This window comes from Melopsittacus undulatus, chromosome 2, assembly GCF_012275295.1.
Source record: "Melopsittacus undulatus isolate bMelUnd1 chromosome 2, bMelUnd1.mat.Z, whole genome shotgun sequence".
Classification (NCBI taxonomy): Eukaryota; Metazoa; Chordata; class Aves; order Psittaciformes; family Psittaculidae; genus Melopsittacus; species Melopsittacus undulatus.
In genome coordinates this window covers 723,345-741,341 of record NC_047528.1, presented here as the reverse complement: position 1 = coordinate 741,341, position 17,997 = coordinate 723,345, and the positions used below count along the sequence as shown (strand labels likewise).

At 50.8% G+C, this 17,997-nt stretch overlaps 1 protein-coding gene across 1 annotated transcript; it reads left to right on the top strand.

The window, feature by feature from the left end:
* The first annotated feature begins 253 nt into the window (after positions 1–253).
* On the top strand, positions 254–16,035 carry LOC106023631 (disintegrin and metalloproteinase domain-containing protein 9-like). The gene is made up of 18 exons (XM_034072785.1): positions 254–290; positions 1,047–1,141; positions 1,370–1,434; positions 1,516–1,594; positions 2,184–2,260; positions 3,216–3,411; positions 5,326–5,400; positions 5,487–5,558; positions 6,399–6,568; positions 7,549–7,624; positions 8,354–8,508; positions 9,334–9,502; positions 10,134–10,226; positions 11,342–11,534; positions 12,583–12,688; positions 13,387–13,570; positions 14,468–14,545; positions 15,871–16,035. The coding sequence occupies exons 1-18, from the start codon at positions 254–256 to the stop codon at positions 16,033–16,035; spliced, it is 2,085 nt and encodes a 694-aa protein (XP_033928676.1).
* The last annotated feature ends 1,962 nt before the right edge of the window (positions 16,036–17,997 follow it).

Below are 17,997 nucleotides of genomic sequence, written 5' to 3'. Positions count from 1 at the left end.
ACAGGGCAGGGGGGACCCCAAGGACAGGGCAAGGAGCAGGGAAGGAGCTAGATGGGGACAAGAGCAGCAGTGGGGAAATGGGGGGGCTATGGGGAGCTGGGGGGGGGGGGACAGTGAGGGGCTGGGGGGCACGGGGAGCAGGGCCCAAACATGGCGGTGGGGATGGAGGTGGGCGGAGCAGGATGAGGACCATGGAGCATCCCACAGGATGAGCTCAGGGATGGGGATCGGGACCTGCAGAGCCTCAGGAGGGATGTGGGTGACGGCACTGACCCTGCTGCTCTGCACAGGTATGGGGCTGGGGCAGGGATGGGAGGTGGGCACAGGGATGGGCATGGAATGAACACCATGGAATGAGCAGGGATGGGGGCACACACATGGGATGTGGGGACACAGAGGACAATAGGCATTGGGATGGGGGACACACATGGGATGTGGGGGGACACACACAGAGGATGTGGGGACACAGAGGACTATAGGCATTGGGATGGGGGTTATGCATGGGGACACAGCCACATGGGATGTGGGGACACAGAGGACAATAGGCATTGGGATGGGGGTTACGCATGGGGACACACACACATGGGATGTGGGGACACAGGCATTGGGATGTGGGATGAGGGGTGCTGGCTGGGGACATAGGGACCTTGACCAGGTTCATGGATGCATCCCAGGGATAAGGGTGGAGGATGTGGATACAAGGGCAGAGATGGAGGTAGGGGACATGGGCAGGGGATGCAGGATGGGAACAAGCCTGGAGGGACATGGGCAGAGGGCTCAGCACCCGATAACCATAGAAGTTATCTCCTTCCCTCCCCTTTATTAACACATCCTCTGGAGCTGCTGGGACTCTTTGTGGGTTTGCATCCTAAGCTTCATTAGGAGCCAAGCAAAGAGCAGCTCAGCCACCCCCTGCACCCACTCACTGAGGACAGATGGGAACACAGCACTGAACAGACCCCATCCTTCCATGCTTCCCTTATCCCTGGGCTGGGAATCCTCCAGTGCTGCTGTGACTGATGCACTTCCTCCTTCCCTCAATGCAGAGCCAGGCTCACATCCCACAGGAGCATCCAGGATCATCTACTCCGAAGTCACAGTGCCCCAGCGGCTGGAGGAGAAGGATGCGGCATTCCCAGAGGTCATCGGCTTTCCCATGCAGGCCCTAGATCGTGGAATCCACATGGGGTGTGGGTGGGCACCAAAGGGAGAGCAGGGGAAGGAGATGGCTCCAGCTTCCCAATGAATATCATGGAATGGTTTGGGTTGGAAGGGACCTTAAAGCTCATCCAGTTCCAACCATTGCCATGGGTAGGGACACGTTCCATGGGATGAATACCCGGCATTAATGGGTGTTTGGCCATTCCAGGGACGCAGATCCTATCTGATAACAGCAGAGGGAAACCACCACATCATCCATCTGAGGCAGGCCAAGTAAGGCTCTCCCCCAGCTTCCTTCCTCTGCTGTGTTCTGCCTGGGGCCATAACAGGGAATGTTCCTGCTTTGCTTTCCAGGAATCTGTTAGTCAGGGATATCCCAGTGTTCAAGTACAGTGAGGAGGGAGCCCTGATCACTGAGTTCCCATATATTCAGGTAAGTTTAGGTCAGGGTTGCATCAAAAGCCAGGACTAAATGACCCTCCTCAGCTCATTCCAATGCACTCGTGGCTCTGAGCAAGGGGTGGTTTCTGTTTGCGAAAACATAGGTTATTTTTACACTGTTTGTTTAAAAAAAGGAAGGAAATGGTAAAGAGGCTGATAAAAAAGGGAAGAACCATTTCAGACTCATCAGCACATTGGTTTCCCTGTCAGATTGTGACAGATTTTAAAGTACTTTTAGTCCATCAAAAGTCCACCTCCGTTATGTGAGAAATCACAAAATAACCCCATAAAATCATCCTGATGTGATGATTGTGGAATCATAGGAACACAGAATGGGGTGGGATGGAGGGAGCTCAAAGCTGATCCAACCTGAACCCCCCTGTTTCAGTCTGATCCCAAAGGATGAGCAATCAGGATCCTGCCTTTTCCCTTCTGTGCCCTCACTCCTGTGCACAGGAACCCCTTGGAAGGGGCAAGGATGGAGGTGGGCAGGGGTCTGTGTCCCTTTACTGCTGTTGGGGCTTTCCTGACCAGGGCATGGAGGTTTAACCACAGCCTAAAGCCACGTTTGCACCTTGCAGGACGACTGCTACTACGAGGGGATTGTGGAAGGCTTCCCAGGCTCCATCGTCTCCCTCAGCACGTGCTTTGGGATGAGGTAGGACTCTTCCCATGGGACAATGTGGGGTCAGCACCAAATGAAGCATAGAGCCATGGAATGGGTTGGGTTGGAAGGGGCCTTCAAAGCTCATCTCATCCAACCCCATGTAATGAGCAGGGACATCTTCAACTAGACCAGGTCGCCCAGAAGCATGTGGTTAAATGGGATAGGGATTTATGTGTCCTTTTAAAGCAGGAGCCCTCATTCCTTCATGGTGTGTCTCACTACAGACATCCAGCTCTTCAACCAGAGCTCAGACATCTTCTAGCACTGCAGATTTTACACCATCTCCATAGGGATTTTAAGGCACAATTTCCCTATCAGAACCTTCTGGGATTCAGTCTCAGTGTTTGACAAGGCCACGTTTTCCTATTGGGATACACACCCCAGTAATTAGGACCATTTTAGGGCTGTATAACTCAACCCCTGGCAAAATTGAGACCCAAAGAGCTTCTCTTCTGAGAGCAGGCATGAGTGTGAGATGTAACAGACCTACCTGCACCTTCTTCCTCAAACAAGCACCCAAAAGGTGTCCAAATTAAGTCAGGCTTTGAGGATGCACTTATCAGATGCAGTCCATAACACTGCCTGTGTGAGGATAAACATGCCTTAGAGATGGATCCTCCTTGGAAGAGCCTTTACTGCCTTCCCACTCTCATTTAATACATAGCATTCAGCAGCAGCTTCTTTCTCCTTCCCCAAAGCTGCACCATTGCCCTCCCAAGGCATCCTCAACCTCAGCCATGATCCTTTAGTCCCATCAAGCATCCTTTAGGTGAGCTCCTTGTTCATTCCCATGTGATCCCTGCCCATAGGAGCAGTGATAAGAAAGAGCTGAATCTTTCCATACCCTCTTTCAAAAGGAAACCAACACAAAACATGGGCTGATCCCTGAACATCGGGATGGGCTCTGGAGTCCATCTCACTGAGCCCTCTGCTTGCAAACCCACAGTGGGGTTCTGCAGATGGGAGACCTGCGGTACGAGATCGAGCCCCTCAAGAACTCCACAACGTTCCAGCACCTGGTTTTCCGGAGGGCATTGGAAGGTGGCTCAAGCCAGCTGTGCCGAGTGCCTGCAGAGTACAGGGATCGTCCATCCATGGATGGGGAGCTCGCAAATGGGAGTCGTAGAATCTACACTGTTGAGGTAAGGACCCGTGGGCTGCTCGTGTTGATGCTGCACGTTCCTGTGTGTATGAACCCGTTAAACACCGGGAGTGATCCAACCACAGCATCAGGGAATGGGTTGGGATGAAGGGAGATTAAAGCTCCTCCATATCCAACCCCAACCCCTTCCACTGGAGCAGCTGCTCCAAGTCCCTGTGTCCAACCTGGCCTTGAGCACTGCCAGGGATGGGGCAGCCACAGCTTCTCTGGGCACCCTGTGCCAGCGCCTCAGCACCCTCCCAGGGAACAGCTTCTGCCTCAGAGCTCAGCTCAGTCTCCCCTCTCTTGGGCAGGTTCAAGCCATTCCCCTTGGCCTGGCCCTCCAGGCCCTTGTCCCAAGCCCCTCTCCAGCTTTCCTGCAGCCCCTTTAGGCACTGGAGCTGCTCTCAGCTCTCCCCTTCAGGAGCCTTCTCTTGTCCAGGCTGAACTGACACAGCTCCTGCTCCTACACTGTATTTGTCTGCTCTTCCTTTCCCTCACTGAGCAGAATCCCTTCCAGTCTCATCACAGTTCATTGTACTGTGATGGAGCTGTCCCCAAGCCTGCCAACATGCTGTGTTAGCCACAGGCTGCTGGGTTAGACATTGAGCAGCTTCTGCTCCAGGTCTAACTCCTCTGGGACTGCATTTAACCCATTCTCACATCCCCACATCCTTAGTACTCACCTTCTAGTAACCAAATCCAAACTCTACTGCCCCAGTTTGCTTAAATCGCACCCAAAAAGAGCTTTAGTGATGTCCAAATTCACCCATCTGCTGCTTCTTTACTCTTTAGAAACACACTTTCCACGCTTCCAATGAACTCAGTTCATTCTGGCACCATTTGATACTGGATATTCCTGATCTGTTTCCCTTTGGATGCAAACCAGGTTATCTGCTCAGATTGGTGAATGCTGTTTGAGCTGGGGAGGACTTTGTCATCACTGCTCCTGCTTCCCAAAGACCTGAGATACTGTGTTATTTCTGTACCTGCAAGCATGGCTTATTTATAGTGACAGCCTGGCCTTGTGCTTGCACACGGTGCAGGAAATAGAGTGCCATTCAGGGATGCTGCCTCCTGATAGGAACATGAAGCATTGAGATGAAAGGATTAGTGATCAGCTCCCATGGAGGAAAGGCAGCTTTCTACATCCCTACAACTGCACTGGGTTTACTGAGAAGCCATCAGGGAAAGAGGATGGTTTATAACAGTAATAACAAGGGAGTGGTACTTGTTCACCAGGGAAGAGCCATCAGGCCCTGTGCTTACAATGACTGGAGTGACAGCATTTAGTTAGCCATGCATGCTTCTGCAGCAGCCAAAGCTGTTATAGAGCTGTCTCTTTGAGAGACAGCAACTCCTCCTCCTCTATTCTACTGTGAAAACTCCTTGGAATTACTCAGGAATTGCCTTCCTCATTCCCATCCCAGCCAGTGCCAAAGCTGCCACCAAGGCTTGTGCAGGGTTAGCTCCTTTTTCCCCTGTTATTTGACCAAATCTGCTGATTCTGAATGCTCTCAGTGTCTCACTGTCCACTTGCTCCATCACAGATGGGATAACGTTGTCATGGGGCAATACCATGCTTAGAGGAGAGGAACAACCCCCCAGGTTACCCATTACCCAACTGCAGTTGGATAAGGACTCAGAAGTGGTCTGAATCCCTGTAGGGAGATGATTGGACCTGAGCAATACCAGGGAATCTCCTGCTCCCAAGAACCCCCCATCTACAGCCTTGCTCTGTCTCTGCATCCCTCTGCTCTCACCTCAGGCACTCGGTCCTTCTCTGCTGTGTAACTGCTCCATGCTCTCATCCCATAGGGAGAGGCTGGATTAGCCTGAGCGATGCCTCTTTGGTTCTCTGCAATGGGGTGGGAGCTTTTCAAGCTCCTCCATAACCACCTTTGGTCTCTTGCAGGAGGTTGGTGGTCTCAAGCCAGTGGCTGTACCTACGAGATACATGGAGCTGGCTCTGATCACTAACAAAGAGCTGGTAAGCATGAGGACTCAGAGCGTGAGGTTCTGCTGGTGCAGACCCTGGTGCCCAGCATCAGAATTCAGCCTCTCCCCCCCTTTCAGTTCAAGATTAAAGAGAACAATGAGACCCTGATGCTTCACATGTTCATTTCCATCAGCAACATCCTGAACACGGTGAGTTCTAATGACATGGTTACAGTCACTGCTCCATTGGCAAACTACCCTGGGAAAGAGATGAGGGTTTCTCCCTCCAAGTGCCTGCAGGAGGATGGAGCCAGGAGGGGCTGGGCTCTGCTCCCAAGGAACAAGGGATGGGACAAGAGGAACCAGCCTCAAGCTGCACCAGGGCAGGTTTAGATGGAGCTGAGGAACAATTCCTGCCCCACAGGGTGCTCAGGCATTGGAACAGGCTGCCCAGGGCAGGGCTGCAGGCACCGGCCCTGCAAGGGTTCACAGCCTGTGGAGATGAGGCCTCAGTGCCATGGGGCAGGGCTGGGAATGGTTGGACTGGATGAGTTTAAAGGGCTTTTCCAACCTGGATGATTCCATGATTCAAGCTGTGTTGCACAACACTGTAAACCCCACTTCAGTGTTAGAACATTGCTTCAGACAGCAGTGAAGTCACTTGCAAGATCACTTTGAAATCACCCCTTTAAACAACTTGATTGGGAATATGCATTATTGCTACTGAATACAGCTGCTCCAAGCCCCTGTGTCCAACCTGGCCTTGAGCACTGCCAGGGATGGGGCAGCCACAGCTTCTCTGGGCACCCTGTGCCAGCGCCTCAGCACCCTCCCAGGGAACAGCTTCTGCCTCAGAGCTCAGCTCAGTCTCCCCTCTCTTGGGCAGGTTCAAGCCATTCCCCTTGGCCTGGCCCTCCAGGCCCTTGTCCCAAGCCCCTCTCCAGCTTTCCTGCAGCCCCTTTAGGCACTGGAGCTGCTCTCAGGTCTCCCCTTCAGGAGCCTTCTCCCCACATCCCCAGCTCTCAGCCCTGCAGCTCTTGCTCTCCCCAGGTGTACAAGCGCCTGAAGCTCCACATCATCATCAGTGCAGTGGAGATGTGGACCGGGTCGGACCAAGTGGCCCCATCCCGCAGCCTGGCCCGGACACTCAGGACCTTCTCCACATGGTCCCAGAAGGAAGCTGCCGGTCGCATCAATTACGACAACCTCCAGTTCCTGCTGTAAGAGATGTGCCTTTTATCACCCCCCTCCCAGACCGGCCATGGGCAGATAAGCAGAAAGCAAGAGCGTTTCCATCTCCTCTGGTTTTGACACGGATCTGCTGATGAGCCTTTTGTGCTGGTGGTATCTGGTGGAGAGGAACACAACAGCTTCACCTAATGTACTAATCAGCAGGGTTTTGTCATGTAAATCGCTACAAGAATTCACTCTTCCCTTTCCCTGTCCTCTGTTATAGTTCCCACACACAAAGCGCTCAGCTCATTTCCAACTCTGATACACTTGACTGTAACTGAGTTATTCTTGTCTCATTTTAACTTCTTACTCACTTTCACATATACAGTCCCCTTGGCTTTGAGCTGTAATAACTCATTGGAGCTGTAATAACTCATTGTTACACGGTTTACAACTCAAACCTCTCTGCTAGGATGAGGATATTTAATAGCACTTGTATCACTCTTTTGCTTTCTCAGACCAAGGACCTTGTGTCTGGTTTGTCTGTTCCTTTTTCCTTCATTTTGGGGGGAAGAAACCTTCTGGAGAGTCAAATGTACAGATATAAAAGTACTGAATATTTCTCTTTTTGTCCAAAAATGTACTTTTGTATGTTTATTCAAATTTTTTGTACATTTATTCAAAAATAGGGTATTTGTCCAAAAAGGACAAATTCTATGTATTATATTGCCAAATCTTTAACAAATCATTCTGAATAATTATATTTTATTGAAATAAGCCACTCTTCAAGTAGGGGGGAAGCCAATGAGTTTATAAACCATGGTTCTGCCTCCTTAATATCCCCCCTAGCATCTGCAGGTACCACCCCATATGGGGTTGCCATAGGAGAATGAGTGATGCTGGGCTTTTAAGAAGCAGCTTTTTGTCACCCCAAGCATCATTTTCCAGCTGTAATTCAGATGATGCATCCCATTAGTGAGACAAAGCTGTTCTGTGTTTCTTTAACGTTTAAATCTTCCTATTGCAGTGGCCAGAACTACAAGGAACGAGGATTTGCCTGGAAGGGGACAATGTGCAAGCCGAATTCTGTGGGTGTTGTTTCGGTAAGGGGAGATCTTATGGGTTTGCACAGCCTGAAAGGCAAAATGAACCTTCCATATTGACAGTGAAACCCTGGAGTTAATCCTACATAACCCCTAGGCTCAGCTCTTCATCCACTAGGAGCTAACACCACAACTGCATCTCAAGGAGGTGATGCTGGACTTAGAATCATAGAATCAACCAGGTTGGAAAACCCATTTAAGCCCATCCAGTCCAACCATTCTCACCCCTGCCCCATGGCACTAAGGCCTTGTCTCAATGGGTTTGTGAACCCTTGCAGCCTGTTCCAATGCCTGAGCACCCTGTGGGGCAGGAATTGTTCCTCAGCTCCATCTAAACCTGCCCTGGTGCAGCTTGAGGCCGGTTCCTCTTGTCCCATCCCTTGTTCCTTGGGAGCAGAGCCCAGCCCCTCCTGGCTCCATCCTCCTGCAGGCACTTGGAGGGAGCCATCAGGTCCCCCCTGAGCCTTCTCTTCTCCATCTGAACTCCCCAGCTCCCTCAGCCCTTCCCCATCACCCTTGGGCTCCAGGCCCTGCTCCAGCTCAATTCCCTTCTCTGGCCCTGCTCCAACCCCTCAGGGTCTCTCTTGCAGTGAGGGGCCCAGAGCTGAGCACAGGATTCCAGGTGCAGCCTCCCCAGTGCTCAGTGGCACAAACCTGGACCTGAAGGTCCCCACATCACCATACACTGCCATAGGAAAACATGGCTCTGGTTTCTCTTCCCCCCTGCAGTTCCCTGGCAATGACACCATCAATGAGGTGATGACGCTCGCCCACCAGATCGGGCACAGTTTGGGCTTTGGCCATGATGACTCCAAAGAGTTTAAGACCAAGCACTGCAGCTGCAACTGCACCCAAAGAGGATGCATCATGAGATCAAGCCCAGGGTAAGTGCCACAGTGCACAGCTCCATAGGGCACAGGTAAGGTATCTCAGGACCCCAGCCTGCTTTGGGTTGGAAGGGACCTTAAAGCTCCTCCAGCTCCAACCCCTGTACAGGCAGGGACACCACACTCTAAACCATGTCACCCAAGACTCCATCCAACCTGGCCTGAACACTGCCAGGTCCTCCTATCCCATCCACATGGAAGTCACCTCCTCAAGGGTTCTGGGCACCAAGAGACTTGGGTGAAAACCTCAGTAAGACAGAGCAGTGTGTTTCATGGCTTTAATCCTTCAGCTTTTGCTGCCATCCATTCCAATAGGAACCCTGTTATCCAAACCTACTCATTAAATACAGAGGTTTCCAAACCTCCCACTTTAGCTAATAGTTCCTCCAGAATTCCTGAACTCAATGATTCACCGTGTTCAGTTGAAGCATAGAACACCAGGTTGGAAGGGACCTCAAGGGTCATCTGATCCAGCCTTGGAGCTCAGTTCTTTCCAATTTGGCTACATCCCCACATTCATTTATGGATGCCCCATCCCTGGCAGTGCTCAAGGCCAGGTTGGACACAGGGGCTTGGAGCAGCTGCTCCAGTGGAAGGGGTCCATGCCCAGGGCAGGGGTTGGAGCTGAAGGAGCTTTAAGGTCCCTTCAACCCAAACCAGTCTATGATTCCATGATTTATACATGAAAAAGGGAGACAAAAAAGGCTTATTCCCTATCACATTGTCCGTATTCCCCTTTGCCAGTTGATGAACTTGTTCTTTACCTCCATCAATTCGTCATGGAGATGCTGTGGTTCCATACATGAATGGTTTCTCTTACAGAACTTGCTTGGCATTCAGCAATTGCAGCTCAGACCAATACTACAATGAAGTAAGAAAGAAAAATAAGCCCTGTCTCGTCAACATCCCCCCCTTAAAACCAGTTCTCCTGGAACACTGTGGCAATGGCATCTTGGAGAAAGGGGAGGAATGCGACTGTGGCACCAATGAGGTGAGCAATTCCCTGCAGCAGAGGTGTTCAGAGACCTCTCCATACCTCATCCGCATGGGAAGGGGTTTTCCTCCTGCCTCTGCTCATGTTCACGTTGCTGTTTCTGTTCTTTATGTACCCTGAAGTCAGTGGGAAAAGTGCTTTTCAGAAGCACTTGCACTTGGTACCTTCTCAGCAACAACTCCAGGCTGGGACACTTTGGAATGTTGGAGTTTTCCAATGGAAACTCCTGTTTGCACTATGTAGAATCATCATTTGTACAAAGCTGTGGTCAAACCACAGCCTTTGCACTGACATTTCCCCCACAGAGTGATCTCTGTGTGTGTTAGATCCAGGCTTGGGTTGAACATCCTGTACCTTGCTGGTAAAGAGGACGACCTGCCTTAAGGAATTATATAAGGAGAACCCAAATCCCACTATAGAGAAGATGAGATGGGAGCACTCGTGTGTAGAGGGAAATGTGAATTGCTTTAAAGCATTTCCCTCAATTCCAGAAGGTCCAGAGCTCGATGAGCAGCAGAAAACACCATTTCCCCCTTCATTTCCTTGAATTCAGTGCCTCTTAAGCCAGAGATAATGATGCAGATAAGAAACCCTCATACTGAGATGCCACAACATTGTGTCCTTCCAGAAATGCCTCCATGAAGGATGCTGCTCCCCCTCCAACTGCATGCTCGTCCCAGGGGCTTCTTGCTACAGAGGTGACTGCTGTCACCATTGCCAGGTAAGTTTTAACTGCAACAGATGCTATTGGCTTTGTAAGGGATGGAAAAGCATTGATGGAATTGGGTTTCCCAGCTCGGAGGTGCTCTAATGTTTATGTCCTCTGTTTCTCACTATATCTGGCTTGAAAATATCATAGAATCATCATGGAATGGTTTGGGTTGGAAGGGACCTTCAAAGCTCATCCAGTCCAATGCTCTTGCAATGAGCAGGGACACCTTCTTCTGGATCAGGGTGCCCAGAGCCACTTCCAATGGCCCTGAATGGCTCCAGGGATGGGGTATCCACCTCCTCTCTGGACAACCTCATTGTAAAGGTTTCTTTGTCACACCCAGCCTGAACCTCCCTCTTCAGTTTACAACCCTAACCCCTTGTCCTGTCATAACAGCCCCTGCTAAGAAGCCTTTCTCCCCTCACAAGCAATATTAGACCTCAAGAACAAGATGCAACAGTTACATTGACTTCCTTAGGAAATCAACCCTTCCTGGTCATCCTGTTCTCCTCCTACATCCCAAACTCAGCCACAGGAACACCTCATAGGTTGTCCCCTAATGCTTTCAATGAGGATTGGGACACTGGTTATAGCAGCACCTGGGGCTGTATCAACCTGACTGGAGACTGCTCAAGCTTAGGTAGGAAACAAGGAGCTTAGAAGCACCAAATTGGGTCAGACCAAAGCCATCAGCAAAGGGAGAGGGTGAGGCCAGAACCTACCAACCCAATACAAGCATTGGTGCCATGGACCTAACATCCAACAGCCACAAGTGTGGCTGAAAGGAAGGAGGGTCTAAAACCTCCTTTCTATTCCTGCTGATGTTGAGGTCTTAGGGCAAACCAGCAACGTGGTGTTTGTGGGTTCAATGAACCAAGAGTTCCAGTTTCTCTGCTGGGATATGAGCAATCTCCCTGTGTGCAATGGCTCCATTGCCATAGGGCAGCAAGGACTTCAGTCCTCCAGTCCTTATTCTGGCTCACTCCTTGCAAATGCAAGTTGCTGTTCTTCATGTTACCCCTCTGGAGCATTTCCTACACTCTTGCCATGGGGGTGTCAGTAAATTGGGGCAGATCCTGTTGGAAATGATCCACCAAAACTCATCTTGGGGCTTTTCTTTACAGTTCCATCCAGCAGGAAAGGTCTGCAGAGGAGAGGCCAACATCTGTGACCTCCCCGAGTACTGCAATGGCTCCTCAGCCTTCTGCCCCTCGGATACCTTTAAGCAAGATGGAACCGTGTGTGGAGACAATGAGCACTGCTACGAAGGGAACTGCTACAGCCACGAGGCACAGTGCAAAGCTTTGTTTGGCAAAGGCAAGATAGCTCATGGAGTCATGGAATGGGTTGGGATGAAGGGAGCTTAGAGCTCATCCAATCCCAACCCCTGCCCCGGGCAGGGACCCCTTCCACTGGAGCAGCTGCTCCAAGCCCCTGTGTCCAACCTGGCCTTGAGCACTGCCAGGGATGGGGCAGCCACAGCTTCTCTGTTCCAATGTCTCACCACCCTCATAATGAAGAATATGAGCATACAAAAGCCTTCTGTAAGTAAAACCAGGTTCTTCTGTCACCTTACCCCATTTACGAGCACTTTGGAGAGCTGCTGCAAAGGAAACCAGTAGCATTTCTCATGAAAGGCATTGCTGGGGAAGACAAGGATACTGATAAGGCAGAACATTTTGTCCTCATTTCGACATAGGACCCAAAGACACTGCCACACCAGCCCTTATATGGTGCTGGCACCATGTGAAGGTCCCCAGCAGTGATCTCTGCAGGACAGCTGGGCAATGGGGTTTACTTGGAGAACATTTGAGATGCTTGAGCACCTGGGAGCCCTGCACTGACCTCAGGCTCTCCATGCTCTTCCTCCATCCTCTGTACTCCATGGACATGACAAAACTGGAGTCCCCTGGGCTAGAAATGGTTCTGCCTTATTGAAGCCCACATCTTAGAGCTGGTTCTGACCTCTAACAGGAATTAAGAGTTCCTGATATGGAATATAATGGTGGTGATCCTGGTTTATGGTCAATGGGAGATAGAGTGACCTGTGTCACACATTGACCTGTGCCATGCAGACAGTTAAAGACTTACAGAGGAAAATAGGATTGGAAAAGATTTAAGGTTTTGAATCCAATTTATGCTCCATATTCTTCCGTATAAATGACCATGGTCCATTGTGACCATTGGTCAATGTCTTGGTGGCAAATCTCTTCATTTACTCCATTCTTACATTCACTATTCTGGTCCAGAAAAGGACCAGAACATAAACTATGGAAGTTCAAATGCAACCACAGAAATGATCCAGAGGGATACAGGGATGCAGACAGTCCCTGTCCCTCCATGAGCATCTCCTTTTGCTCCACAGCCGCCCAACGTGCCCCATTGAGCTGCTTCCTGGAGGTGAATGTTCGAGGTGACCGGTGTGGGAACTGCGGCTGGAATGGGACACACTTCACAAAGTGCCTGGAAGTGTAAGTGCTGGATACTGGTATCCAATGGGAATATCCCCAGGAGTAACTTGTTCCCATCCACAGCTTTGCTGTGCAGCAGGACCCAACCTGAGCCCATGCTCCAGGGGTGCCCTGAGCAGCACCAAGCACACTGGGACAATGACACCTTCATCCCTGTGCTGATGCCCTTGGGGATGTTCCCAGCATCCTGATGGGTTTCCTTGCCTCAACCACTGCTCACTCCTATGGGGTTGGGGTCCCCCAGGGCCCTTTCCCATAACTGCTCCATATGGCAGATCCCAGCCTGGGCTGCACTCCGGGATTAGGTTTCCCAGGGGTGAGACCTTGTCCTTGTTGGACTCCATCAGGTTCAGCAAGTCTCATAGTATGTAAAATGGGAAAAAACACATGAAATTGAGACTCAAAATGACAAATGGAAGCATCTCTGCAGCCTCTGGAGAGATACACCAAAGGGCTGCACTGATGTGCCCAAGGCACAGACACCAATAGGCTTAAGAGTCAGTGTGGATGCTGTTTAAATGTCTGAACCTCAGAAAAGGGGCATTTGGATGCGAAATGTCCACAAGGATTGTCCCTGCACATCTGGAACCTCTGACCATGCCCAGGGTTGCTCCAATGTGTGAGCTGGAGTGGGTTAAACTGGTACCAGCACATCCCAGATGTCCCTACACACCCTTAGAGCCATCTGTCTGCCCCAGGAACGTGCTGTGTGGAAGGGTGCAGTGTGTTAACATCAAGAGGGTACCAGTCAGGGAGGATGGTGAGACCGTGGTGCAGACTGCCATTGACAACGTGCTCTGCTGGGGACTCGACTTCCATCTGGATCCGGACACTCCCGACGAGGGGGCAGTGAAGGATGGGACACCATGCGGTAGGAACAAGGTACACTGGGAACACCAGGACACATGGATAGTGCAGGAATGGAGATGAAATGGGAGGATTTTGGTCCTAAAGGAGATTATCTTGGTCTCCAATCCAAACCCCATCGTGCCTTCTGTTAAAGGTAGCTGAAAATAAACATCTTGTATTGGTTTTGTGGGCTTTTTCCCTCAGATTGAGAGAAAAAATACAATAATTGGTATTTTTTCCCCATTAGAAGGGAAAATAAATGCATTTTGTTCTTCTGTCGGGGTTATTACCATTACAAAAAGAACTCATTTGCAAGGCAGAAAGTAGACAATACATCTCCTTCATTCTCCTGCACAGAGGAGATGAGTTTGTACCTCTTAAATCTGGAAGATGCTCCAGGTTATCCAGTGTAGTTCCAAGGTCTGGGTCACATCATGGACAGGACAAGGTCTGGGTCACATCATGGACAGGACAAGACCAGAGGCACAAAGTGCTGGGAGCTGGGGGAAATGTGTTGGTTTCTATACAAAGATGGGGATGGTTGTGCCCAAGAGTCCATCCATCCAGAACCCTTCACCAGCCTCAGGCAGTTACCTAGGGAAGGGTATGAACAGAACAGGTACATAAGGTCCTTCCTACTAGCATTGGCCCTACCTTCAGTTATGTTCAGCTCTTAGCTCCTCAGTTCCTTTGGTACAAGCGGTTGCTGTGCATTTTGTCACCCTCAATGGGTTTGTTGTATCTCTCCTTTGCTTTACCTTGACCCCGGAACCCATTTTATACCATTTTATGCTTCCCTAATGCTTGTTTAGAGAAAGAGAAGTCTGGAATGACACAAAAGGGCTGCCTGGAAGGACCTGGCCTGCTGTTTCCCACTGCTTTCATCTGTCCTTTCATCATCCCACTAATCCCAACCTCCTCCTTCTGCAGATCTGCATGAACAGGATGTGTGTTGATGCACCTTTCCTCAACGATGATTGTGGCAACACCAAATGCCATGGCAGAGGGGTATGTAGAACACCTCGGAGTAGTCTTTGGCTATAAAGCATGAAGTGTCAATTGGCCTCTCAAAAGCACTATTAGAAGTCCAGAATCATTCCTGGTTCAGCAATAGAGATTCATTTGGGTTTCACCCATGACTGAGCTCTGACCACCCAAACCTCTTCTCTTGGTTCCTTTTACTTCTTTGTTCCCTTAAATAACATGAAAAGCAGCTTCCACATCACAACGTTTCATCCTTCACTGCACCCGTCAGTGCTATGGAATGTAACATGGGTGGAACTGCAGAGAGCATCTAAAGAACACATGTTCAGGTCTAGAAATCCACTTTCCTTACAAATAGCACAGAGATGGCCCATTTTGTACCCCACTGACTGCACTTCATCTTATGGATAACATACATTTGGGACATTAATGCTGGCAGAATTGTTTCATATGTGGGTATCTTTATGGTATCCCTTCCAGCAGCTGCCCCTTTCCAGCCTCCCATTACAATTCCTGCCCCTGTCCAGCCAGGGTCATCCCACCACATTCTTAGTATCATGGAATCAAATGGGTTGGAAAAGCCCTTTAAGCTCATCCAGTCCAACCATTCCCAGCCCTGCCCCATGGCACTGAGGCCTCGTCTCCACGGGCTGTGAACCCTTGCAGGGCCGGTGCCTGCAGCCCTGCCCTGGGCAGCCTGTTCCAATGCCTGAGCACCCTGTGGGGCAGGAATTGTTCCTCAGCTCCATCTAAACCTGTCCTGGTGCAGCTTGAGGCCGGTTCCTCTTGTCCCATCCCTTGTTCCTTGGGAGCAGAGCCCAGCCCCTCCTGGCTCCATCCTCCTGCAGGCACTTGTATGGAACAACTTGCAACACCCTATGAGAGGTTCCACTGTTACAGACCATGAGTGAGCACCGAGGAGCTGAGTATTCCAGCCTGGACAAATGAACCCACAACCAAGGCAGTCATGGTCCTGACTTGAAAGAAAACACCAACTTACTCACTCTCTACTCTGTCATCCCCTTGCTGTCATTGTAGCATCTCTTGTTGGATCCTCAGTGATGGATCAGGGACTTGCAGTGCCCTCACTTTGGGGGTGCAGCAGACACCTAATGATGGGTACAAGCCCACAGCCCCCAACAGCCAGTGACCAGGCCCCCAGTCCATCACCTCTGCCCAAAACAGGCTGAACATTGCCACAATGGAGTTAAGCAGAGCACCAAATGCATCTCAGGACACAGATCTCACCCAGCCCGGCTCTGTTGTGTTCACAGCCTATCCCCAGAGACAGACAGGGCCATTCATGATCCATTTGGGTTTCACGCCATAAACCATGTGCTTTCTTTCAGGTGTGCAACAACAATGCCAACTGTCACTGTGATTCCGGATGGGCCCCTCCGGACTGCCAGCTGACAGGGGCTGGAGGCAGCATTGACAGCGGGCCACCCCCCCCTCCTCTGCGCTGTAAGCACCCTGGGACCTCCCTGCACATCACACTGCCCATCTTAGCTTGATGATCTTAAAGGGCTTTCCCAACCTGCTTGAGTCTCTGTTCTATACTTCAAGATCACTTCAGACTTTGGTCTGGCATCGCTTTGTGCCTTGCTATGTAGCCATGTTGGATTATATTCCCTCCTCTCCTTTCTTTTCTTTACCTTACCTTACCCTTACCTTACTTCACCTTACCCTTACATTACCCTTCCCTTTCTTTCCCTGCCTTTCATTTCCTTTCTCTTCCCTTCCCTTCCCTTCCCTTCCCTTCTTTTCCCTTCCCTTCCCTTCCCTTCCCTTCCCATCCTTTCCCTTCCCTCCTCTCTCTTCTCTTTCCCCTCTCCTCTCCTCTCCTCTCCCTGCTCTTTCTCTTCCCTCCTCTCCTCCATCACTCCAGCTGCACTCACTCACCTATCCCAGCTCTCCAGACTATTCCCAGTGCACCCCCAAGAGCTGCAGACCAATCCCATTAAGCCCAGCAGGCAGCACACACTATGGGAAGATGCTTTATGAGGGTGTCCTGCTCCTAGGAGGACCTTCCTCTCCTCTGAGCACAGGCACCCAGCAGAGCTGCACTCCCGAGGGGCAGGAGGCAAACACCATGTACCTGTGTTTGTACCTGTGTTTGTACCTGTGTCCTGTACCACACACTCAGCAGTCCACAAACCCAGCAGCATCTTCAAGCTCTTCCCAACCCTCTCTGCTCATCACTTCTGCTGCTCAAGAACTATTGGGTCCTTGTGCTCTTCATTTGACCAGGCCAGTGCCACGTTGCTCAGGCAGTAACTGGCACAGCAGAAATCACATTCTATTGAGCAGGTAATGGTTGATTTGCCAAATCAGCTGTTCTTCAAGTATCAGCCCATTGTGGTGTTCACCTCTCACATACTCGAAGCAGGGTTAGATGGGGCTTGGAGCAGCTGCTCCAGTGGAAGGGGTCCCTGCTTGTGGCAGGGGTTGGGGCTGGAGGAGCTTTGAGGTCCCTTCAACCCAAACCACTCTGTGATTACATGGTTTATCCATACACTAATGACTCAGTGAAGCATCAGCCATTAGCTGAAGGAGATATTCAGCTCACATTACCTGTTCCTTCAGTGCTGTATTCTTCATGGAATCCCAGAGTGCTTTGGATTGGGGAGACCCTGAAGCTCCTCCAGCTCCAACCCCTGCCAGGGCAGGGACCCCTTCCACTGGAGCAGCTGCTCCAAGCCCCTGTGTCCAACCTGGCCTTGAGCACTGCCAGGGATGGGGCAGCCACAGCTTCTCTGGGCACCCTACATCCTTCATCTGCTTGTCCTTATTAGGAACCACATGGGAAACCTTCCTGCTCATTCGTTATGCCCACAAACTCCTTTCACGCAGTCCCAAACACTTGCTGGCTCCAGGTCAATGCAACATTACTTCAGTCTCTACACTGTATACCTCGAGGCTTCTTATTGCACCTCAGAAGGATAAGAACAATGGTAGCTCCCAAGCAGGGAGTGCTGGAGGGCATTTGGAGACCCAGATTGAGAGCAGAAGTTAGAGACACTCATAGAGCATCAGGTTGGAGGAGACCTCGAGGATCACCTGCTCCAAACTTTGCAGGCACAGCATGACCCAGACTCAGTGTCCCACCACCCTGTCCAGCCCCATCTTAACAGTGTCCAGTAGTAGGGAGTCACCACTTCCAAGTGAGCATCTGCTGGTCCAGGGTTGTGCACTCATCTGACCACCCATGACAATGCTGTTCGCACCAGAGCTCCAGGGATGCCCAATGTGCACACAGCATCGTGAGCATCACGGTCTCTCTTTCTCTCTTCCATCCCCAGCACTCACATCTGCAAGGAAGGTTGTCACAATGGCTGGACTGCTGCTTCTCTTCACCCTGGCCCTCCTGCTGCACAAGAGGGCTGCCTTTGTTCGCTGCCTCCAAAGGTGAGTCCGTCTGCACCGAGCTCTGCATCACCAGGTAACACTGAGGCACATACACCTCTTCTCACCAA